General features: G+C 56.5%; 1 protein-coding gene and 2 long non-coding RNA genes across 8 annotated transcripts in view; 1 reads left to right on the top strand and 2 right to left on the bottom strand.

Annotated features, from left to right (window-relative positions):
* PAX2 (paired box 2) overlaps positions 1–6,880 on the bottom strand; it is a 78,910-nt gene extending 72,030 nt beyond the window's left edge. For 2 of the 6 annotated variants that reach the window (XM_031461612.2, XM_031461611.2), the window contains exons 1-4: positions 6,694–6,766; positions 5,536–5,646; positions 1,947–2,115; positions 997–1,194 (exon numbers count right to left, since the gene is read on the bottom strand). In XM_031461612.2, coding sequence (XP_031317472.2) covers positions 997–1,194; positions 1,947–2,115; positions 5,536–5,646; positions 6,694–6,733 — 518 coding nt within the window. In that variant the 5' untranslated portion in view covers positions 6,734–6,766. Of the gene's footprint in view, positions 1–996; positions 1,195–1,946; positions 2,116–5,535; positions 5,647–6,693 lie in introns of all 6 variants that reach the window. The other 4 variants (XM_064488335.1, XM_064488333.1, XM_064488334.1 and 1 more) reach the window with 4 other exon arrangements.
* A 4,386-nt stretch (positions 6,881–11,266) lies between these two features.
* Positions 11,267–16,384, bottom strand: LOC116155871 (uncharacterized). The gene is made up of 2 exons (XR_004139771.2): positions 16,135–16,384; positions 11,267–11,777 (listed from the first exon to the last, which is right to left on the bottom strand). It is a non-coding gene; the product is annotated as an uncharacterized LOC116155871 (long non-coding RNA).
* Positions 11,718–23,719, top strand: part of LOC135321833 (uncharacterized) — a 50,096-nt gene continuing 38,094 nt past the window's right edge. The window contains exon 1 of the long non-coding RNA XR_010381973.1: positions 11,718–12,503. This is a non-coding gene — a long non-coding RNA (uncharacterized LOC135321833). The remainder of the gene's footprint in view (positions 12,504–23,719) is intronic.

The raw sequence follows: 23,719 nt of genomic DNA, 5'->3' as shown, positions 1-23,719 counted from the left end.
GAGAGGGGTGTGGACAGGGGTAGAAAATCTGTCCAAGGCTGTCGGGAACTTGCACAGCATCTCTGCTGATGTCAGGTTGTACGGTTCTGTGATGTGGAAGCTGTCCTGGGCTCTTGAGCCCAAGTTTTTTGTGCTGTACTGGCCACATGTGCACACTTGCCGGGGGTAATCATGGAGTGTGCACATGTTCTCCCAGAGAGCACAGTGGACTAGCTTGGGGATGGGGAGACTGACTATCTTATGCTACTGTATGGCGAGCTGACTCTAGCCTGATTTATCCCCATGTGCCTAAGCCTGTCGTTAGCAGAGACTTAGGTCTGGACATAGGCACCCTAGATGATTGGAGGCATCTCCTAAGGTTCAGCCTCAGGGTCCGGAGTTCTTCCTCCCTATCTGGTGTCCCACTCCTTGCCCAGCTCCTCTCTTTCCTGCCAACTGCTGGCTGGTGGCTGGCATTTGCTCTGCAGGCCTGGATACTGGTGCTAGTAGGCCAGAAATTTGTGCAGAGCTGGCTAGCAAGGCCTGGGCTCCCGGTAGGCCAGCTTTGTGGGAGTTGGCAGGGAGGGCAGGGGAGGCCGGACAGGTGACTGGCCCTGGGAAAGGGAGCATGCCTTTAGAAAGGGAAGTCTGTTTGGAGGTGATGAATAGACACTGGTCATTTTAAAGGCTTCGGCTGTGGGCTGTGATTGTCTCTAGATACCGAGGCGCGTAATCTTGGAGTCTTAATTACCACAAACACTTGGGTTCATTTCCAGGAGGCCGGCGGGAGAAGCCTGGCAGGGAATACCCAATCCCGAGCTGGAGACAGCCCTGTCTGTGTGTCTACCTCTCTGTCTCCGAGGTCCCCTCTTCCTGCCCAAAGGACTTTGGGGCTGGGAGCGGGGAGGAAAGCTGGAGGCTGGAGAAAGAATGGAGACTCGGTGCCGGGAGAAGCGCTGGTGGGCAGGAGCTGGGAGCTGGAGCCCCATTCCCCCATGCCATGCCTGGCATGCTCACCTGTTGATGGAAGAGACGCTGGGCACTGTGTCGTTGTCACAGATGCCTTCTGCCAGGAGCCGGTCCCGGATCTCCCAGGCGAACATAGTTGGGTTCTGTCGCTTGTATTCGGCAATCTTGTCCACCACTTTGGGCGTTGCCACTTTGGGCTTGGAGCCACCAATCACTCCGGGTTTGATGCTGCCTGTCTCATAGTACCTGCCCCGGGAAGGCCGGCAGGGTCAGCGAGAAGCGAGTGGTGGCAGGGACAGAGGGGCTGCTGACTCCGGAGCTGCTGAGCCACGCTCACACCCAAAGCAGCGTGTCTGCGGCTCAGCGTGTCTGCGGCTCAGCGTGTCTGAGTCCACTTGGCGGAGGATGAAGGGGAGGACAACTGGGATGCTCCTTCTCTCGGGAGGTGGTCATACCAGGGGCTGTGCTCACACCAGGAATAGGCACCCCTGATAGTGGAAGCCTGGTCTTTCATTTGCGAAGTGCAGGAGGAAGAGTACTTGGAGGCTTCCATGCTGACCAGGACCGAGGGACCACCTCCAGCCCTTTCCCACTGAGCACAGAGCTTCTTTTGGAATAGAACAATCCTTCTACCACCCGAGGCTGGTTTTTCTCCTCTCAGGGATCCGTTTTTACTTTCCACCCTATTCCTCCAACCCTTCCTCCCAAAGAGAGGAACCTCCTTTCCCTTTCTGAAGATGGGAATTGGGCTACCTCCTGGTAAGGACCCTGGAGCTGGGCAGGAGCTGGATGGCCCTGCTCCACTCTGGTTCCTGGGGCCCCGGTCACCACCTGAGTGCCCGCTCCAAAAGGAGTAGCTCTCCAGATACCCCGAGTCAGGAATCTCCCTCTCCCGCTGGCGACCCAGACTTATAGCCAAGCCCTCAGCTGGAGACCCAGGGCTATCCAGCTGGGGAATGAGACAGGGCATCTCCCAGGGGCAGCTCTGAGGCCCTCACCTGCCCAGGATTTTGCTGACACAGCCGTGGCTGACCCGCAGCTGCCGGGAGATGTCGCAGGGCCGCACACCCTGGTGGGCCAGCTCCACGATGCGCTGCCTCACCACGTCGGGCAGGGGCCTGCCGTTCACAAACACCCCCCCGAGCTGGTTCACACCCCCGTGCCCTGCTGGGGAGAGACAAGAAAAAAACACAACACCCCACACACAGCAGGGACCGGCTATTAGTCAGGGTCCGCGGCCCAGGACGTGTGAAGGGAGCAGGCAGGGCGGAAGGGCATGTTCCCGGAAACGCGGGAGAACGGTGGCCGGTGGCCTGCCGACCACAGTGCGGAGGATTGGGGACTGGAATCCTCTGGGCCGTAGAGACGCGGAAGCGCAGACGCTGGACAGAGGACTGGGAAAGAACGCGGCTCTAAGACCCATGCGACGCCAGGGAGAAAGTGAGGGAAGGAATGGAAAAGCAGGGCGAGAGAAAAAAAGGGAAGGGGAGAGAAAAACAGCAAAGTGGAAATTAATGCCAGCAGGAAAGAGAGAAGAGGAAGGGCCGGGCAGAGGACAGAACCAGCGCGGGGCGGGATCCCGCCTGAGCCGGGCAAGACGGAGATCCCAGAGCGTGCTTGGAGGCGGATGATGTTGGCGTGTTTGGGTCCCGTTGACTGTACATAAGGGCTCCAAACACAGAGAAGGGCAAAGTCCCTAACATCCCCCTTTTTGCTTCCTATCTCTTTCCTTGTATTTATTTTAATTCGAAGTTAGAGTTTTCCTACCCTCTTCCCTGTGTTTTTGTTTTTTGATCAGTTTTTCTTTCCTTTATGTTTTCTACCTTTAGATATTTGGGGAGCCATATTTCCCCTTCGCCTCCCTAGTGTCTAAAGTTCAAAGAAAGGCAAGTGGAGGAGGGAAGACTGAAGAGGCAGGGGCCCAGAGTCTGCTGCGCTCAGAGACAGAGAATCAGTGGAGAGCCTCGCGGTTCAGGTAGCAGCCACAGAACGCAGACTGCTTGGGTTCGCCGGCCTGCCGCGCTGCACCAAGCTTGGGGCCCACGGACTTGCCCAGGATGCATGGTACAGGTCGCCCAAGCTGACTGAGGGCTCACGGGGCACCCTGTGCAGGTAGCCCGAGCCAGCTCTCCCTCTAACCTCTTAGACCTCGGTAGCAACCCAGGAAACCGGGCGGCGAGGGCGTCTACTCTCTTGGGCAAGATGAAGGTGCTGGGTCACCAACCTCGGAGCCAAGGTGGTCATCGGATACCAGGCCTGAGGGTGCTGCCTGGCGCCCCATTCTCCCTGACTTACAGCAATCTAGAAATCCTGCACCCAGAGCCATCAACCTGCAGCTGCAGTTACTGAGCAATCCAAGAGCAGAGTTCTAACGGCAGAGTCTGACCGGACCGGGCCAGCAACCTGCAGCCCCTGTTCTGCTGGCCTCAGGTGACTTTCGGAGAAAGCGGGGAGATCTGTACCTCGCTCGTTCCTCTCCCATCCCCTCCTAGGGGTACCGAGAATAGAGGCCTGTGGAACGCCTGAGGAGAGGCCTCTGATCTAGAGGCTGGGGGTGGGGGAACCGGAGCCTCTTATTCTACCCCTCATCCATGCTAGTCTCCCTGCCTCTAACCCCACTCCTCACCCCTCCCCTCCCTCCAAACCCGACCATCAATAATTTAGGCCCCGGGAGAACTCGCGTTACCGGTATGAAAAGGCGGCAGCTGCGGGCAGATTAAAGATGAATAATTCAGCCTTCCCGGGCTCGGGGCCTGGCCCCTCGACCCCAGTCTAAGGGGTGGGCATGGGAAGGGGGCTCGGCGGGAGTCCAGGGCTCGGACCGAGAGCCGGCGCTGAGTTCCGGCCTGGAATACGCCACTGCCGCCGGCGCCGACTCCGGCTGCGGCTGCTTGCCGGCCAGCCCGCCCTCCTGCCCGCACCTTGGTCTCTCCCTTCCTCCAACCGCCTTCAGCTCGCCTGGCTCCCCTTTGGGTTTCAAAGTGGCACCCAGTGGGCGGCCAGAACTCGGCAGATCCCCCGAGGAATCGGCAAGATAAGAGAGAGGGAGCAGAGGCAGCAGGACCAGGAGGTCGGCGGGCTGGGCGAAGACGGCTTGGGACCGGGTTCCACTCTCTCCGAAAAGGAGCCAGGATTTTAGGCTTGGCTCGCGGAAAGCAGCGGCAGCCGGAGGCCCCTGGTTCGGATTTCCTGTGCTTGGAAATTATTTAGGGAAATATATTTTACCCCAGGAGTATGTTTTAAAGCTCCCCTAGATACATGCTAAATATATGCTTAGGGAAAAACACAGCTCTCCCTCCTGGGCTCTCTTGTCCGCAGCACAGATCCAAGTCAGGTCTAAAAAGTTTCCCTGTGAAAAGTTACAAATCATGCTTAATTATTAATCCACAGAGGAGGAGAAGTTTTCTATTTAGAATCTATTTGTCTAAAAAGAAAGCCTTCAAAAAACTCTGGATTGTTTTCCAAGCTAAAGACATATGACAAGAATTAGATAAATTCAAATTTCATCAAAATAATTCTCTTTTCGTATTTTTTCATTTATTTTCTCCCCTTCTCTTTTTTCCTGTAACATCCTTTCTCTTTTCTGGCTTTTCTTTCCTTCGCCTTGATTGATTTCTCTCTTTTCCCCCTAGCTTTGGCATTTGCCTTCCTTTTGTTCTTCCGCCCTCCTTTTCTCTCTCTTTTCCTACCCCCCTGGCCAGGTTACTGGCTGGACTATCCTTACCAGGGAGTGGGAGGCAGGCAAGGATCCTCCAGAACTAGAAGCAGAGCTTTGCTCTGCTCAGGGACCGCCTGGAAGGCTCCTCTACACGATCTATCGCTGACTTCGACTTCTCCTTGGAACCCCTCTTTGTTTTTAGAGCATCTCCCAGGGAGAGGCAGAGAGATGACCACCATGTACTGCCAATCTCAGACTTCCAACTCCAGAAATGGGCAAGGAGAAGGAAGGGAAGTAGGAAAGAAAAGAAGAGGAATGATTTCAAACCAACCCACAAGAAGCTTCGGCTGGGCTGGCAGGGCCGGGAGATGCTGGGAGTTGAGGGTCAGAAGGGGACACACCACCCCCACACTCTTCTGCCTGATTGTCCTGACACTGAGGCTGTCCCTGCTAGGAGTTTCCTCCTGGACAACCACATTCTGAGTTTGAGAAAGGTAGAGATGGGGGGGGGGGGAGGCAAACAGAAAGAGAGAGAAAACACAACACAAAACACTGAAAGCTGCCTGCCCATTAGCCCCCCAGCCCTAGGCAAGAGGGTTGCCAGGGAGTAGGGTGGCTGGAGCCAGGGTCAGGGGCTGTGGAACCACAAACTAAGAAGAAGCAGGTGGAAGGAAGAAAGGTGATGGGCACCAGGGAAGGTAGGAAGGCAGTAGAAAAAGTATGGGTGACAGAAGGCAGAAGAAAGAGGAACTGGGGGCTTTAGAAAAACTAGGAAATGAAGGAAAGAGGAAGAACGAAAGGGGGGACCAGGATAAGCGAGGGTGGCCTCCAAGATGGGACATGAGTGCTAGGGGCCAGGACCAGGCTGGGAAAGGACAGGTGGGACAGGGAGCCCCGAGCCGGGACAGGAGCCGGGCGCCGGTACTCACGGTGCATCGCGGAGAAGGGGTCTGCTTTGCAGTGCATATCCATGGGGAGGCAGAGGAGCGGGAGCAGCGCGGCCGCCGCCGCCGTGTCGCCTCTCAAACTCAACTTCAGGACTTGAGGAGAAAAGGGAGGGACGGTGGGGGGGGGGTGAGTGGGCGCCCGTCTGCGGCGGGGTGCTCTGGGGCGGGGGGCGCCGCGCTGCACTCCCCGCGGGGACTCCTCCCGGGCCGGCCGGAGCTTGCAACCGCAGCGGCCGCAACTTCCCACCGTCGGGGCGCGGGGCTGGGCGGTCAGCAGAACGGCCCCGGGGCGGCAGGCCGGGCCGGGGGGACCTGGGGGCGCATGGCTCGCGCGGCAGCTGCGGCCAGAGCTGAGGCTGGGCGGGGGAGGCGGCTCGCTCAGTTCCCCTGGAACCCGGTCATCCAGAGGCGGCGGCCGGAGAAGCCGAGGAGCAGGGCGGCCCGAGGGCGCCGGGCAGGGGGCCGGGCCGCTCCAAGTGCCAGTGAGTTGTCGAAGTTGGCCAAGAAGTAGCAATCCTCGGGATGTCCGAGCGGGCGCCTTCAGGAGGGGAGAGCGCGAGCTGGGCCCCCGCCCCAGGAAAAGGCAAGCGCGCGCCGCCGCGGCCGAAGGGCCGGGATGGAGGGAGGGAGCCGAGCGACGCTGGTAGCACTGGACTGGCCCCAGGTGGGTTGCGTTTGCGAGAAGACTCGGCCGGAGACTGGAGCTTTGGCTCCCGGTGTGTGTCTCTCTAAAAGCTGCAAAGCCCCCCTCCAGACCCCCTCCCCCTCCCCTCGCTGGGAGATGGATGACTTGTCAGACAAAGGCAATAGATTCCACCACTCTGTGATTCGCCAGCGCCGGAGCCCCGAGCTTCGGCGAGGAGGGCCCCGCGCCTGTCACTCCGGTGCCGGCGAGGGGAGGGCAAGGGAGGGGGAAACGGGAGGGAGGGAGCAGCCTGCGAAGGAAGAGGGAGGGAGGGGAGCGGGCCAGGGGGAGGGGGAAGGGGAGCCCGGGATTAAAACTACACTGAGAAACGAAACTCGCTGATAAGATAAACGTTAGATAAGGATAAAGAGCGGCCAGTCTAATGAATATTCAGGCAACGACAGAGGGCCGCGGAGCGCGCCACGCTCGGAAGACGGCTCGCAGACGCAACTCACCCAGCCCTGCCATCCACCGGCCAGTGCCCGCAAGAGCCATGGGGTCCTGAGCTCCGTCCGCATCCCTAGTCCTATTCACCTCCCCCCCCCCCCAGCTCTGAGTTCCCTTCCGTTCCTCCTGGTTCTTCCTTCCTCTCTCTGGTCCTTCTCTTTCGCCTTTCCCTCTTGAGGTACCTCCCCAACCACGCACCCCCAATTCTCATTCCGGGGCAAAGTGCCCGGCAGTTTGTCCTCTCCCGTCCCACGCGCGGCTGCGCGCAGGGCTTCCCTTGTCCCCTTGCCTTACGGGGTCTAGACAGCCCAGAGCGCTCGGATTAGTAGCGAGCTGGAGACCTCCAGCGGGGACCCACCTGCCTCAGTGGGACCCAGGCGACCGTGGGAGAGCCCTGGGACTTGGCTTCTGGACCCTTGGGTGGCCAGAGAGGGGAGCTTGGGGAGACAGTGCAGAACGACTGGTCGCTGGAGACTGAGGCTTGGTTCCCTCTCCCCGGCTGGGGAGAAGAAGCTGCGAACGAGGCTGAGCGCCGCCCGCTGCCAGCTCGGCGGATCCGGAGCTAGTGCAGAAGGCGCAGCGCGCTCGGCCCGGCCTCGCTCCTGCCGGAGCCGCTGGCACAGCCTCCGCAGCCCTCATCCGCACTCGCTCCCTTGCTCGCTCAGGTCCGTTCGCACGCACCAGGCAGGAGAAGCCCTTTGTCTCCTAACTGGTTAAGTACAGAATATCCGGGAGATCTTTATGAAATATTTTCCCTTGTCTCATAAATCATCTTGGCACTTCAGCTGATGTTTTAACTCTCTCTCCCTCCTTTGCTCCCTCCCCCGCTTTCTGGGTCTGCGAAAGGGCGTCGCAGGGAAGCCCGCGCTGCACTCTTGCCGCCTGGACTCGAGGCGACTCTGTCCTCTGCCTGCCCACCCTGGCGCCCGCAGAAGCGCCGCGGACTCGCGCCACTGTTCTGGCCGGAGCCCAGGCGGCAGCTAGGTAGGGGGCCGAACCGGCCTGACTCAGCCAGGAGGAAAGTCCTACTGGGCCTCTTGCACCCAGGTTTTCAGAGCGCCCTTCATCTTCGGGCGGGGCTCAGGGCTGGCTCAGCCTGACGGGGTTCTGAGCCTCCCACTCCTTAGGGAGCCGGGTATGCTGGGATCCTAGCATTTGCCCTTCTTCATGGAGCTTCCAGAGCCTGACCCATTTAATCCACCTGCAGAGTAACTTCTGGGAGTAAAAATTCGCTCCCAGCCTGTCCCCTCCCTCCCTCCCAACCTCCACCCCTACTTCCCTTGGACGTTAAAGCTGGCTCCCTTGGGCTGGAGGTGGAAGGTGCAGGGTCCAGCCCCAAAGGTCAGTCTCTTCATTTTGAGACCTGCAGATGGCGCTCCTGGGTTTGCTTTGGCCTCACAACCCCACGAACACGCATTAACTTGGTGTGGGGGGTGAAAAAAGGAAACTGAGTTCAGGCAGCCTGAAGCGAAAGGCTCCTGGGCTTGAGAGCAAGGGCCTCTCATGTGGTATTAGCTGGTACAGCCTTGGGCTCCTTTCAGGGAGGTAAATTAACCCAGAACTGGGGAGAGAGGGTGGCATATAGGAAGGGTCCTTACTGAGAAGAGTTCAGAACTAAAGGAGTTCTTTGCCCCAGGTCTCCCAGTGTAACTCTAGGAAGTTGTCTTAGGGAGTCTGAACTCTTGGATACATCCACACAAAGACTCAGATTTTTCTAGAACCAGCTAGACATATTCTTAGGTTACACACACTATGAGGAAGTGTGAGTGCAGACAACAGGCATTTTTTCACATCAGGCAAGAGGGGTTTCATGTTTTGTAAAGAAGGGGACTTAATGCACAAAGTGTGCTGGAAGTGCACTCACACACCTACACGTCACACGGACCTCCTGAGGAGTGAAGACCCTTCCATGATAGTCCACTTCCCAGGCAGCCCCTGAGACTCCAGCACCCTACACCCCCTGCTCCTAACACACTCTTTCCAGCACTGCACTAGCTGGACATTCACCCTCCACCAAGCCAGCTCCTGGCAGCTTCCTCCTTGGCACCAGCCTATTGGTGGATCTAGAAGGTCAAAAGGCAATGCTCCCTGATGATTAGAAATCCCTTTAGCCTTCTCCCAGGGCTCCATAGTGAAGGTCTGGAGTACAGATTTCTCTCCAGAGGCGCTGGCCTCTCCCTCTGATGCTCCCTTTCCTGTTCTTCCCTTTCTTCTATAGTCTTCGTAGAGGAGAAAAAAAGCCAGAAGGGAAAAAAGGGAAGAAGAAAGAAGAGGAAAGAGGAAGAGAAAGAGAAAGAAAGAAAACAACCCAACCCCAAACACAACCCGGGCTCCGACCTGTCAGGGTTCGTTGCTTTTCCCGTCTGCCTCTAAATGAACCTTTTCTCTCTGGTGTTTTCAAAGCGGCCCTTCCACCCCCCCCCCAACCTAGGGGCATTTACACTTCAAACAAGGCGCCTGCCTCCCTGCGGAAATTTAAAGGCAAATAAACTTTTGGGGAGTTGCTCTGATACCCATCTCGGGATTTGCTTCATTAGCCGCCTCTGTGCATCTGATCTGCCCAATAAATCTTCCTTGTGGATCTCCGTTCCTTCGCCGTCTCCTCTCCCTTCCCTGCCAGGCTCGCCTAGCGCTCAGCACCCCCGCCCTTGCCTCCTTCCTTGGTGCTGAGCTCCCGCGCCGCCTGGCTCTCTGGAGGTCCCAGGCCAGTTCTGCTCAGTGTAGTTGTCTGAGAGGTGGTGGTCCCAGTTGAACAGCACTCTCCTCCCCCACAGTATACATACGCTAAGGTGCCCCAAACCAAGCCAAGCATGACAAGCACCCTGAAATCCCAGATACATTTATGGGCAGATTGTGCATGAAGTGATGTGCTCGGTAACCCCTGTCCACCGCCCCTAATTGCACCTTCTCCCTGCATGACCCTTCTGCTCCTTTTCTGGTTTCCCATTCCCTGGCCCAGCTCTTTCTGCTTGGACAAGGAAAGGCAGAGGCTTGGCTGCCTCGCCTTTGCATGCAGGGCTCTGACCTGGGGCCCAGGAGCCTGACCTCAAGCAGTTTGGGAAGGAGGCTGGGCCTGTGGGGGGACTGCTGGCAGGGGCCCCGGGGACCATCCCACTCTTGCCCCTCCCCCATGGCCTGGACCAACCTTCCTCCTTCCACCTCCTGGGGAGCAGTGAGGGGAGCCAGGGAGGAGGCTCTGAGGGAAGGGATTAGAAATTCCGAAATTAAATGTATCTCCCTAGGAAATACTCCCCACAGGGCGGACCAAATTAAACGCATTAAAGTTCGGGGGGTGGGGAGCTGTTTAGAACCAAGGGTGGGGGGGAACTAGTCCAAAGGGAAGAAAAGCTGAAATGGAGACGGGAAGATAGGAGGGTAGAGCAGAGCAGCAGCTCCGCAGCCAAGCTCCTCTTCTGAACTATTCCCAGTTTTGGAAGTCATCACTACCACAAAAAAAGAGAAAGAAAAGAAAACAGAAGTTTGCCTGACAATTCAAGTCTGGGACAGCCATGGCCCACTTGCCCCCAGGGTCCCCATGCACACCCCGGGGCGCATCCTCTCCAAGATCAGATCCTAAGCAGCTGGCGCCCGCACTCCGGCCCCCTCTCCAGCTCGGCCTGACCGGCTCCGGCCGGGCCCTTTCCCCTCCTCCTCCCCATTCTCTCCCCGCCCCTCCCCCTTCCTAGCCCTCTGGTCACGTTGGAGGATGGTTTTTTTTTTTTTTTTTTTTGGAAGAGCTTCTGGTACAATATGGAGCACCATGGGCTGCAATTTCACACTCCACGGCACATTCCCCCTAAAGCTACTTTCTTTTTTTTTTTTTATGTAAGACCCCCTAATTTCTGCTTCCTCGCTCCCTCCCTTGCTCCCTCGCTCCCTCCCTCCCTCCTGCTCTCACTCTTCTTTTCCTGCTTTTGTTCCCAATATTTGGGCTCCCCGCGTGAAGCCCGGGGGGCCTGACTCCCAGCTGGCCCCGCCCGCTCTGTCTGTTGGTCCTGTGGAGGCCGGCGCACGTGCTGCGCCTTTATCCTCCCTGGCCCCACCCCCCTTTAACCCAGCTTCTCCTCACAAGAGGTCCTAGCAACCCGCCGGCCCTTCGCAGCCCCTTTGAGGGGAAACGACAATGCAAGCCACTTGGCCACCAAAGCGGCCTCTTAGTGACACGGGCCTGCCAGGTGGCTGTCACCGGTAGGCCGCCCAACTGGGGAGCTGAAAAAAATTGTCAAGCCAGGAAAAATTGGGCCAGCAAATCTATAGGGTAGCGGTGGAGGGCTCTGTCCAACAGAGAACAAGCTAGAGGGAGGTGGGGGGACAAGAGACCCAGTGAGGTCCTGGAACTCCTGGCTCAGACCTGAACACACAGCCTGCCCCCCGACATTTTATGGACTTCTGTACAGCTAAAGGGGCCACTCACCCCAAAGCCCAGGGAAGGAGCAATAACTATCACATGCTCAGTCCCTTTGCCTCTTTGAGCCTCAGTTTTCTTACCTGTAAAATAGGGATAATTACATTTGTCTTGCCTCTCCACGGAGCTAGCCAATAGGAAAGCATTTTAAAAAAAACCAACATTTCTATAGCAGATTAAGGAATAAGTGCCTAGCTTTTTGAACCCTTAACCTTCCACAAAGAAGGAAGGGAGGGTTTGGGGTGCTTGGGAAGGACAGGGGTTGGTGTTTTCCATCCAACTTGTAGGGAAGTTACCTTCCCTGTAAAGGTGACGAGGATTCTTAACCGCCTTCCTTCCTATATTCCTCCCTTTCAAACTTTTTTCTTTCTATTGACTATACCACACCCTGTCCATGTTCATCACTCTGCTTTCTGTCTCTCTTGCCTGCCACTCTTCCATTCCCACTCCTTCCTGTGCCCCTTGCCCACTGCACCTCCCCAACTGTCAGGGTATCAGTTAAATACTACCCCTGCCCCCACCCCACCAACAGCCGGGTTAATTGTGGCCTCCAGCATGGTCCCCTTCCGGCAAGCTGGCCAAAGCCGTTGGGAGGAGCTGGCCCATTGGCAGAGACTTCGGGAAGGAAATCCTGTCCAGCCGGGTTCCAAACAAAGAAAGCTGGTCCTCCCAGAACCTGCAGTCAACCTGTCAAAGTCAGAACAGAGATGAGATGCTGGGGAGAGGCCTGAACAAGGGGAGGTGAGGAAGAGAGGAGAGAGTAGGAAAAGAAAGGGATGTGAAAGGGGTGCTGAGGGACCAGAGAAGGCACCTGTTTCTGAAAAGCCTGAAGAGGCTGGTTTGGGCGAAGCTGACTCCCCTACCTAGCCAACGGTCCCTTCCCTTCTTCCCCAAGGGTGAGAGTCCCAATGAGACTGAGGGTCTGTGGCGAGTAATGATTAACCCTCTTCTCAGCCAGGCCCTGAGCCCTCAGCCTGACCTGGCTGGTGGGGGGAAAGAGTGCCAGCGGGCCTCGGACGTCCCCACCGCTACTCTCCACCAACAGGGCGACGAAGGGGGCTGCGGAGAAAAGGGACAGGCGGTAGCAAGGGGCAGCCGAAAGGGAACGGAGTGCAGGGCAGGGGGAGAGCAACTTCAGATACCGGGCAGACAAGGCGAAATAAAATAGCCACCGCCAATGTACAGGGAAAGGAAGGGGCCAACCGTGGGCGAGGGCGCGCGGCTCCGCGGAGCTGAGGAATAGTTGGAGGGGGGCGGGAGAGCCCCGGTAGGCTGAGTTTTCCCGGAGTTGCGAGCAAGCATCAAATCTACTCTCTCGGATCCGTCCGCGGCGCGCCCGCCCTCCCTGCCTCCTCTCCCAGCTGCTGCGCGGATGTGAGGAGCAGGCTGAGAACGCGCCAGAGCCGGGAGCGGGTAAGGCAGGGGAAGCCCCGCCAGCCAAACAGGGAAGCTAGGGGCAGGGCCGCCCAGGCAGGGGATATAGGCTGCTCGGCGCGGAGAAGTGGCTGGAGACAAAGGACCGGAGTGGAGGGGAGAGGGGATCACGGGGGAGAGGCCTGGTGAGATAGGAAGAGAACCACGGAAAGGGGGTCTCTCTGGGACCGGCCGAGGTTCGTCTACTCCTGCCGCCTCCACCCACCCCAGCCTGGAGCCGGGACGTCCCGGGGGCTCACTCTCGATTGGGTTCCAGGCCAAAGGGCCTGCGGCCTGCGATCGGGGCAGGGGAATGTTGCTGTGGCTATGGGGGTCGTGTGTATGTTTGTGTGTGCGGTGGGGGGATGCGCGCGTGTGGGGCGCGACAAGGTTCAGGCAGGCGGGGGAGGAGCGGGGAGGGGAGGGCCTTCGTTGCTGGGTTAGACCCCTGCCCTAGGCGGCTGCAAGCCTCCGCCCTCCACCCTCCGCGGTCCAGAGCTGTCCATCCCTCGAACTTGAAAGAAAAGGGCTGAACCAAATCCCTTAAGGAGTCAGGGCATGGGCTCTTTATGGAAAAAGTGCTTTGGTTTGAAACTTAAAGGGTTACCGCATCCAGGATTATTTCTTAATTTTCTGCAACTGTTCCTGAGGGGAGGGGGGAGATGCAAAGTAAATCTCGGACACAAAAAAAGCCCGCGTCCCAGTGGTTCGTTCACCTATGTCTGGACGGGCTGACCGTCACGTCTAGACCCGCGGATAACGAATATAGTGAAGAAACTTACTAATGAAGGGAGGAAGCCTCTTTCAATTTCTAAATCAATTAAAGAGAATTTCTGATGTGTCTCCTTGGGGGCTGAATGCCTCTTGGTGAAGGGATCATGTGAGTGTGAGTGTTGTGAAGGCGTGTTAAGGTGTGTGTGAGTAGAGTGGAGTGGGTGTCTAGGCAAACAGCTGTGTCCCAGGCAGGGCTGAGACAGGAGCTCAGGACCCATATCCAGCACCTCCCCCTCCTCCCTCTGCCTTCGGCTGAGGCTGCACCGAGGCCAAGGCCTCGGCAGCCTCTTCCAGTGGGGCGGCCAATCAATCCTGCAGGTCAACACAGCAATTAATAACGGGGTGAGGAGGCCTGGCAAGAGAGGGCGGGGAGGCATCCGGCTGTGTCTCCCCCAGGCCCTGAGGGCCCGGTGGCAGGACCAGGGAGTGGGAGGGGTCTCTGAGGGCAGAAAGATCCCTGGGAACTCAGTGTGGGCCCAAGGCCCCAGGAGGGAGAGGCAGGGGACCAGCGACAGGGAGCTAGAGAACCAACTGGGGCAGGGCAGCCCCAGTAAAAGGAAAGGTATCAAATAAAAGGCTTATTTTTACGGTTCTGGAAGTAGAGGTGTCGATGGCCAAAGACCACAATTGACCTGGCAGCCGATTTTCTCCCCTTACCTCTCCCTTGGTTTTTTCCTGATGGTATTCGCTGTTCCCGAGCAGGCTCAGCGAGACTAAATAAACCCGCATCCTTCGCAAACCCGGCTCCCGCAGTTGCGCCAGGGCGTCGGCCAGGCACGCTCCATCGAGCGCGTGTCATTGTCATTTTGAACTAGCCAGATGGGGCTACAAGGGGCGTAGGGGCCCTCTGGGGGACAAGGGGTCCCGAGGGAGCTGAGCCCTTGCCAGAAGTGTATAAGAGGTGAGGGCCGAGGAACCGGAGTGACCAGTGGAAAGAGAGAGAGAAGGCGATTCGGAAGGGAACAGAGGTTTCCTTCTCTCAGACCCAGCCCTGCCTCCTGCCCAGTTCGGCAGCTCCTCCCCACCCTTCCCCATGCCAGTCCTGGCGGGAATGTGAGTCCCGCTCCGGCAAAAGCGGGAAAAGGAAAGAAAGGAGGGCGGTGCGAAGCTGGTGCTCCCGGCCGCTCGGCCACGCGCGTGGGAGAGAGGCTCCCTGGGCAGACGCAGGTAGGCGCAGGCGCCCCTGGGTAAGCTCCCTCGTCCCTCGTGGAGTATCCCGGACGCCAAGAAACTTGGGAAGACGGCCCTGGGAGGTGCTCAATGATGCCCCCCACCGCTCTGTCTTGTCCTTCCTGAGGCGCTGGGGAGAGGGCCTGGCTGCTTCTTCCCAGAGATTTGCGGGGACTGGGAACTAGGTCCACACACCTCAGGCCTGAAAGGCAATGAGAGCCGCCTTCCAAGAGAGAAAATGGAAAAGTGGGAGTGTCGGGGGCCTGAACAGACAGGACTGGGAAGGAAGGAGGGGTGAGGGTAGCAGGCGGCTGGAGGCAAAATAAAAAGATTCAGACAGGGTGAAGGAGAGAGAAGCCCTGTGCTGGAGAGGAAGAAAGGGGGAGAGAGTTTCCCAGGAAGGCCCAGCCATTAGGTCTGTCCTTGGGCTGCATATTTATACGGTCGAGGGGGTGCACAGATGGGCTCTCAATTGAATTCCATCTTCAACACCATCAGAGATTGATTTTGTACTCGCTTTTAATTTTGCCATAATTAATTAGATCATTACAACTGTTTGCTATTGATCTCCCTACTTAAACCTCTGGTGCGGAGGGGTGGCCCAGAGCCCTAAAAGCCCAGGAGGCCACAGTAGACACTCCTGGGGGCCCAGGTTCCCCATTAAGGACTAGGCCCCCCAAAGGGGAATGGAGATAGCCCAGGGACTAGGCAAAGAAACTATGGGAAGGGCAATGGTGATGGTGGAAACTGGATTATCAGCTGAAAGAACTAGAACCTGAGCTGCTATGGGATGGAGGTGGGGAAGGAAGGTGATTTGGGGAAAGAGAAGAGTGAGGTGAAAAGGGCCTGGAGTTAGTCCCTGACCTGCGGAATTATTTGAAAAAACTTAGAAACCTGATCCAAACCTCTCCTTCCTCAACAATCCAAAACTAAACTTGGGTCCCTGGTTTCCCACCCCAGCACTACACCGGGACACCTAGTGGGCAGATAGCGGAGTTGTTAGGCCTGGAGTCTGGGGGTGGTGGAGAAAAGAGAGAGCAGCTTTCCACTTCCTTAGCCCTTTGGATAAGGAGCTTCAGATTGTCCTCCTCACCGGGGTCCCCTGGGGCCAGCCACCGCTCCCCTTGCCCCAGGCCTCCCTTGAGTTGTTTATTTTGGGAGCAGCCTTCTCTCCACACACATTAGGCACATCTACACCAGTGCTTTCCCTTTGGTTCACACTCAAATACGGAAGACCCTCACACATGTGCACACAGACATGTGCACACACTATGTCCCCACCCACTAGCACACACGCACAGGCACCCACACTCCATTCCCGCTAGAAACTAAGGCCTTCTCAGTGCTCCCAACTTAAAGGAAGTTGTGCAAAATATTTCTTCACTGAGGGAAAGTGGAAAGATACAGTCCTAAACGCACAGCAGAAAGGAAACACCAGGTTCGGCAAAGAGACCAGGGGAAGTTGTAAAACTCTCGTTTTCAGGGTGGAAAGTTTTTAGTAGATTTAGAGGACACTAGGAGGGAAGGACTGGAGGCTCCAGCGGTGAGAAGAGGCCACAGAGCCCCAGTCCCTAGCCATTAGAGTGGCCCCACCCGGGCAGGCACAGAAAGAAAGGAGTGGAGTCCCTTGGCTTGGCCATCTCCATCCATCTCGGTCACCCCCCACTCTGGTCCTCCCCGCTCTTACCTGCCTGGCCGGCGCGCTGTTCCATGCTCTGCTCCTCGCCGCTGCAGTTTGGGCCTGGGTCTCGCTTCTCCGCTCCTCCGCGGCCCGACAGCGCGTCTCGCCTTGGCTGCCGCCGCCCGGAGATCTGGACGCAGCCACCCAAGACCGAGAGGCTCAGATAACCCGGGCTGCCCGCCGCCTCGGCTGTGCGCTCGGCTCGCGCCCGCGCTCACCCCGCCACCCGCGCCGAGTCTCAGCCACGCGCCCGGGAGCCCCGGGCTCTCCGCCCCGCGCACACGCGCGCACACGCACCCCGCCGGCCCCTAGCCCGCCGCAGGCAAGCAGCCGCCGCGCTGCCGCAGGCACCCGAAGACCGAATCCCCAGCCTCGACGCCGGCACACCCTCTCACCCCACCCCCTCTTCTTCGCTGTCACTCGTTCCCCGTCAGTCGACAGCCTTGCACGCAGGGGCGCCTTCACTGTCATGCACTCCCCAACTTTGTGCGGCTCCCCTTCCCCACTGCTGTCAGTGCTCGCCCCATCCTACTTTCTCCACCAGCAGGCTCCACAGCCTACCACACACCCCTCAGGTCTCCACCCCAGTTTCCAAGATTCCTACAGTCGCACCCCAACTTCCTCTGGACATATAGTCACTCCCTATCACCAATACATTATGAAAATGCTCACTAAATCCCTCACAAGCCTCCCCTGCTCTGAATGAATTCTCTTTTCTTTTCTTTTCTTTTTTTCTTTTCTTTCCTTCCCTTTTCTTTCCTTCCTTCCTTCCTCCCCCCCCCCTTTTTTTTTTAAACACTCAGAATGAAAGGAAAAAGTCTTGGCTTCCTTGCCTTAAGGAGTTGGCAGAGCCCAGAGGAAAGGGAGAATGACCAGACCCCTCCCCAGCTGCAGCTAAACTCACATGCCTACTCATCTGAACCAGATCATTCCACAATATTCTGGTCCTCTCACTCCAAGTCTCTTGCACCCTGAGATTCACACCCTCCCCAAGCACACTCATGCTTTCATCTCTGATCAAAGGCTCACTTGAGCTTTGTCCTACATTGTGCTCTTCCAATCTGGAATTTACACCTCTCACATCTTTGTCACAAGTTCTCCCTATAGTCTCTCCTACACCACTTTGCTCATATGCACACTCTTGTACTCCTACTTCTTACACGCTTGGACACCTCTCAAGCAGTACTGCTCCCACTCCTGTGCCCCATGCACCCCTTTCTCATTTGCCCCGCTTTATACCCGCACTTACTTGCTCTGGACCTCCCAATCTCCCACAGCCTTGCTGACACATGCTGAGTAACACTAAGTGGCCAGCATGGGAAGTGCTGGGTAAGCCTCAGTGTGCATGCAGGGGTCTGTAGTGGGCCCATTTCCAGGCCTCGGGCAGAAAGGCACCAAGGCAAGGGCCCCAGGACCTACTGAGCCCACTTAAGTTAGGAACAGAAGCTCTTCACTGGGAGTCCTGCGGACTGGGAGTTCAGCTAAAGTTCCTCCAGAAAATTGTGCTCCTGGGGGTAGCAAGGCTGGAGGGGCACAGGAGCACGGAGGCAAAACCTATATCATGGTTTCCCAACTTACATTTTTAAAATATTCCTACAAGAACATGAATTTATACTCTTTGAGGCAAATTATGGCCAAATTGCCATCTTACCAATATTTGTGACTTAAAACATCAGATTTTGCTGGTGTTTCTTTTCTCTTTTTTTCCTTAAAAAAATCAAACAGTGATTTTCCAGTCTAAGAGCATGGAAATTTAAAAGCAAAAAGAAATTTTTGTTTTGCTTTCTGTTATACACAGAACACCATTCCCAAGGACAAGGATGGGAGAGCAAACTGCATAAATGAAACCCTAGTCACACACACACACACACACACACACACACACACACTACATTCTCATATGGTTACTCCATCACACACACGTGCAATGTTCACACATATAGCCTGTCACCTACTCAGAAGTGAGCCCAGTCACACACATGGGCCATGACATGCTGAGTCACACCTTCCCTGAACAAGACTTCGTGCTTTTGTTACCTCTTCTCTAAAATAGTGGTTATCATCCTTGCCCTTCTCTTGAAGGTTTCTCTTGAGAAACTTGGGGGGATGTGATTGATAAATTGTGAAGTATGACCAGAGATAACATCCATTGCACTTCCCCATGGGTTTGCAGAGACAGCAACTGAGACCCAGCCTTACACACACACACACACACACACACACACACACACACACACACACACACAGCAGGGAGAAACCCACTGGGGAACCAGGTGTTTGGAACTGGGGACACTCACACACTCAGCCCAGTGTCCCTGCCTGCTCCTGAGCCAGCTCGGTCACAGTTACCTGAACATAGGGCCCAGGGTTGGGGCAGTGCCAGGGCTGGGGCCTAAACCCAGGAGAAGGCAGCTGAGGCCATTGTGCTAAGCAGCCTGTCGCATACCAGAGGGACCAAGAGGAGGAAGGAGCTTTCTGAGCTCTTGGCTCTGATGCTCTTGGAGTCTTGGGGACTCCAGAAGCCTGCAAAGTGATTCCAGTCAAAGGGCAGGCTCTATACCTCAGCATCCCTCCAGCCTCCTCCCTCAGGCTCTGCTTCTCTTTGTCTCCCAGCCTTCACCCTTGTCGCACACTGTCCCTCAGGGTCCTCTGCTCATTGCCCGTCCCATTGATTGAAAGTCTCTCTCAGGTCCTCCAAGGAGTCCCAGGAAAAATGATCCTCCAGTCTATTGATTCTTCATTAGAATTACATTTTCACGTGTGCTAAATTGGTTTTAAAAGCTTCTTCTGTTGTTATTGTCTTGTCAGACCCTGTGGTCCAGGGCAAACCAAGTTAAAACGTTGTGGCTTCTTAGGGGAAAAAAAATCACCAGAGTCAGGTCTGTGATTACTTGCTTTCTTGTCTTATTGTTGTCATGATGGCAATTGGGTATGGTTTAAGTATCTTTAGGAAAGGGGTCCTGCAGGAGGCTGCTTAGGTCAGCTGGGGCTGGCTGGGGACGTGGGTGTTTGTGGAGAGGGCTTGGAAGCTCCTGGAGGAAGGACACCAGAGCAGTTTTTCTTCCCTTGAAAATGAAATTTAGCACTTAAACCTGTATTAATTGCTTCTGGGACAAGAGAAAAGGTGAAAGTTCTAAAAATTACTTTTATTTCCCCCCCCCTTCTAGATGGAATAGCTCCCTCCCCTTTCCCCTAAATAGCTGGGGAGGGGGTGTCAGTCTTTCACAAGGTGCTGAGGGAGAGGTTGCAGCCTCCCGGTTTGTAGCAGGGTGGAAGCCCAGTCACAAGGATGCTTTTAATCATTACATGAAGAATAAATCCAAATGAGGGTGGAGAAGTGGGAAGAGAGAAGCAGATACTCTCATAGAGAAAGGGGGGCTTGGGGCCCAGACTATCAGAGAGAGATAGACAGACAGACAGACAGTCTGATGGACTTTTCTTTGCAGAGAAGTCGAGGGCAGAGAAGAATGAAAGGTAGGAAGGAAGAAGAAAAAAGGAAAGAAGGGGAAAGAGGAGAGACAGAAAAGGAAATGTACAGAGGAAAGGAAAGAGAGAGAGAGAGAGAGCAAGGTAGGCAGAGGAGCAAGCCCTGGGGAGCTGGCAACCTCTCCAGCCCCCACCCTCCTCCTGGCCTGGCAGCCGGCAGGCCCTGCTGGGGAGTGGGCACCGGGCGGCTGCGGAGCCCAGGCAGGAGAGCCGAATGTCTCCATGATGTGTTTATCCCCTAATCAGTTCATTAGTTATAAACAACATGACATTAGAAGTTAGGAGGCAGTTGATATTAATTTTTATTTAACTAGTTGATGTTTAATCCGTCACGCCAGGCTGGGTAGCAGCGAGAAAGATCTTCCTGACACAAAACCAGTTAGAACTTCATAAGGCGCAATCAGTGTCCGCGCGTTGAAACAAACAAGAGAGACAGAGACAGAGACAGAGAGAGACAGAGAGACAGAGGCAGCCTCCAGAGAAGGAGCTGGCGAGGCGGTCGGGGAGAGAGCTAACCCCGGGCGAGGGTCAGAAGGAAATAAGCTAGAAAGGCTGAGTGCAGAGAGGTCGGCTCCACGGGTGGCTGGTAGCCCTAAACTCGGGCCCCGAGCCCAGAGCGGCCCGACGCAATAGAGGGACCAGGGCCCAGTGCCCGGGGAAGGCCCGGCCCAGGCAGCGGCGGGGCTATCCGCCAGGGCCCTACCAAGCCTCGCCAAGCCCGGCCGCTGCAACCACCTGCCTTAGCCAGGGAACCGTTGGGTGTCCGGCGGGCAGTCAGAGGCTAAAGTCCCAGCGAGGCGAGGCCCGGACTTTCTCGAACTGTCCTCTCCCAAGTCCAGAAGCCAAGAACTCCCTCCGTCCGGCTCCAGGAAGAGCGGGCCCGGGCAAGAGAGGAAAGGAGGAAAAGGCGGAGTTTGTGCCCAGCGGCTCAAGTTTAACAAAGTTTGCAGCGGTCACAAGCCCGAGCAGGGTGTGTGTGCATTTGTGTTGGGGGTGCTCGGCAGTGGCAAAGGGGGAGGAGGTGATGGACAGTTTAGGGGTTCTGCAGGTGGGAAAGGGCTTTCCCCCGAGTTTGCCAAACCCTCCACGGCTGTCCGCGGGTGCTAGATTGTGTAGAGACCCGGCTGTGTTGGTCGCGGGCTCCTCGGGTGCCCGTGAGAGGTTAAGCTCCCCCCTCAACCCCGCCCCCAAGCACCAGCCGCTCGGCTTTTTCCACCTTCACTCCGGGCACTGGCCGGGCACTGGCTTAGTCACGGATTCGTGAGCAGGCACGGGCGGGGGAGGGGGTCGCCTGGGCTGTAGTTTTCCGCCGTCGCGAAGGACACTGTTTGGAGGGGCAGAGGCATCCTCACCCGCGCGCAGACTCAAGCCGAGCATCTCACCATTTGCATGTTAATCTGCCTCCACCGCGGAAAGGAAATCGCTGAAATTCCGAAGAAAATTGCCTCTTGCCAGCGGTTAATAGTTAACTCAGACGGGAAAGTTCCCAGGGAAAGGCGAAAGCCAGGGCGAGAGGCGCTGGGGAGGCGGCCTGGGAGGGCAGCGGCCCGAACCGCCTCTCCCCCTCGCCCGGCGTGCTGGGCCTGGCGCGCCTCCCCTTCTCCAGCGGCGCGTCCCCCACCCCGTAATTAGCATCGTTTAGTTCACAAAACCCTTCCTGGGAGAAATCTGTTCCCTCGTTCCGGGGCTCAGTTCAGCACCTGACTCCGCCGGGTGAGGCGAATAAATCACTGCGGCTGCGGCGGGGGAGCCGGACCCGAGCCCGCCAGACTGGGGCCGCCGGGAGAACGAAAAAGTGAGAAAGAGGCGGCCGAGTCAGGAAAAATAATGCAGGGAGATGGCGCAGCCCTAGCGCAGGGACAGCCAAGGGTCTGGGAAAGGAGACCCCAAAGAAAGACAAGACCCCAGAGGCAAAAAAGTGAACCAAAATAGGAGATACAGAAAAGGACGGAGAGAAGAGAAACAGAGAGAGTGAGAAAGAAAAGCGAACGAAAAAAGGGAAAAGGGGGAGGGGAAAGGAAAGTTAGAGAAGAATAAAGAAGAGCGAGGAGAGAGATTAGGAAGGAGAGGACAAAAGAATAAAGAAAATAAAAGACACCCAAAAGAGCAAACGCTTTTGTTGATCTACGAAAATACCCCTCGGCAGTGAAAGCGCGCCTCGTGGCGGTCAGGACTCAAGTCAGGGGCCAAAGACCCAGGAGGCCCGGGTGGGGAGCGCAGGTTGCGCCCTCGGCGCTCTAGGCCGGGTCCGGTGCAGAACCAAACTCTTAAGTTGAAGTTTCAGGGCTCTGGGCGCACATGAGTATCTGCCCCTGGAAGCAATGGAGTTTGTGTGTGGGGTGTCATCCCGGATCCATGGCGAAGAGGGGATGACTAAATAAAAGGCTCAAGGCTCTTTCTTGGGCGCAAATTGAGCGCCTGAGACTTCCTTCCCCAGCGCGAAGGGAGGCGAGGACTCGGGGAGGACAGGCTTCGGCCGCTTAGCGCAGACCCCCCAGCTTTTCCGTTGCTAGGACCATCCCCCTACCCCGCCCCACAAACACTCCTCAGAAGAGCCTCGGAGAACATCTTCCCCTTGCAGATCCCCAGCGCCCAGGCGGGCGCGCCGAGGCACAGCTGTGAGAAAAAAGTAACGCAGCGAGAACCGCGACCCGGCGCCAGCTGAGGGCGCATTTCCTGAACCGCCTCCCCGAGGCGACTGAGAGGCGCGGCTCAGGTTCGGCTCACTCTAGGGGCCAGGCGCGGCACTGGGCTGCGCAGGCCAGAGGGTGGGGAGGACGAAAGGAAAGAAGAGAAAGAAGAGGGGAGGAGGGGGCGGGGGCCTTGCAGAAGAGATGTAGAGGGAAATGAAGAGTGGGAATGCGGACTGGAAGGAAAGGTAGAGCAAGGATATTGGCAAGTGTCTTCCCTCTGGTCTCTGCGTTGGCAAAAGTGGGAGCGCTTCCTCCTCGGGCTCACTCATTTCGAGCCCCTGTGCTCTGGCGCCCCCAGGACGCCGGGCTGAAGACGGAGACCCCAAAAAGCCTCTGTGTACGTGGGACCGAGGATGAGAAGAGGAAGTCTTCCCTGCTCTCCAGGCAGACCCTAGGATGACAAGGGCCCGGAAATTTTCCGACCTTTGAGACTTCCGGGTCCATGTGGTCCAATTCACTTTGTTCCTCCTCCCCGCTTCTCCCCCTCCTCCTGCCTTCTTCATCTGGCGGTGTCAGCCACAGAGCTGGACTAGAGGAGTCGGGGGAAATACCTCCAGGAAGAAGATGGTAGCTCAGTCAATTCCTACTTTTGCATGGAAATAGGAGAAACTAATACCTAGACCAGAATCCGTTGGGCTGGGATAAGTGGGAAGGCCTTGACCAAGCTGGACCAGCTCGGAGGGCACCACTCAGTCAGTCCACCTGGGCCTGCTCTGTGATGGACACTGGGGTTATAGTGGTAAATCGGACACTGGTCCTGCTTTTAAGGATGGTCTTATCTGGTGGTTAAAAGAGAGCTTTGCCAGGAAACTCTGGGAAGTGTCAAGATATGGACTGGAAGGGTGATTGAAACACAGAGGGTGTCAGAGAACTTCATACAGGGGATGAGGCCTTGCAAGATCATGAAATGTACACTAAGTGCATGGGATAGCTGGGTGAAATATTCCCAGGCAGAAGGTGATCAGGAGCAAAGGCATGGGGAGGGGACGGCAACCCACCTGCAAAGGAGTTGGTGAGGCCAGTATGAATGTGAGAGTTGAGGCAAGGGGAGTAAGGCTGGGAGGTGGGCAGGGTCTAGATCAAGGAACACTTTTGTGAAGGAGTTTTATTTTCTCCTTTAGGCTATGAGATGTCATTGAGGATTTTAAGCAGGAAAGAGAAAAGATCTGATTTGGAGGGAAAAGACCACTCTGCAAGTATGGACAGTGGGCTGGAGGTAGAGAGAACAGCAGAAACTAGGAAAACAGTCTCAGCAAGAGAAGATGGGAAGTCTTGACACAAAAATGTCTGAGGAAGACAGGATGGTCAGGACTCAGGCACAGATTGGATGTGTGCCTGTGTGTGTGTGTTGTGGAGTGAGGTGATAAATTAAGGTCTGTCTAAGTCTGTGGGTAATTTTAGTCTCAATTCTG

This window comes from Camelus dromedarius, chromosome 8, assembly GCF_036321535.1.
Source record: "Camelus dromedarius isolate mCamDro1 chromosome 8, mCamDro1.pat, whole genome shotgun sequence".
NCBI lineage: Eukaryota > Metazoa > Chordata > Mammalia > Artiodactyla > Camelidae > Camelus > Camelus dromedarius.
The sequence above is the reverse complement of the archived record's forward strand: the minus strand, read 5'-3'. Positions and strand labels throughout refer to the sequence as shown.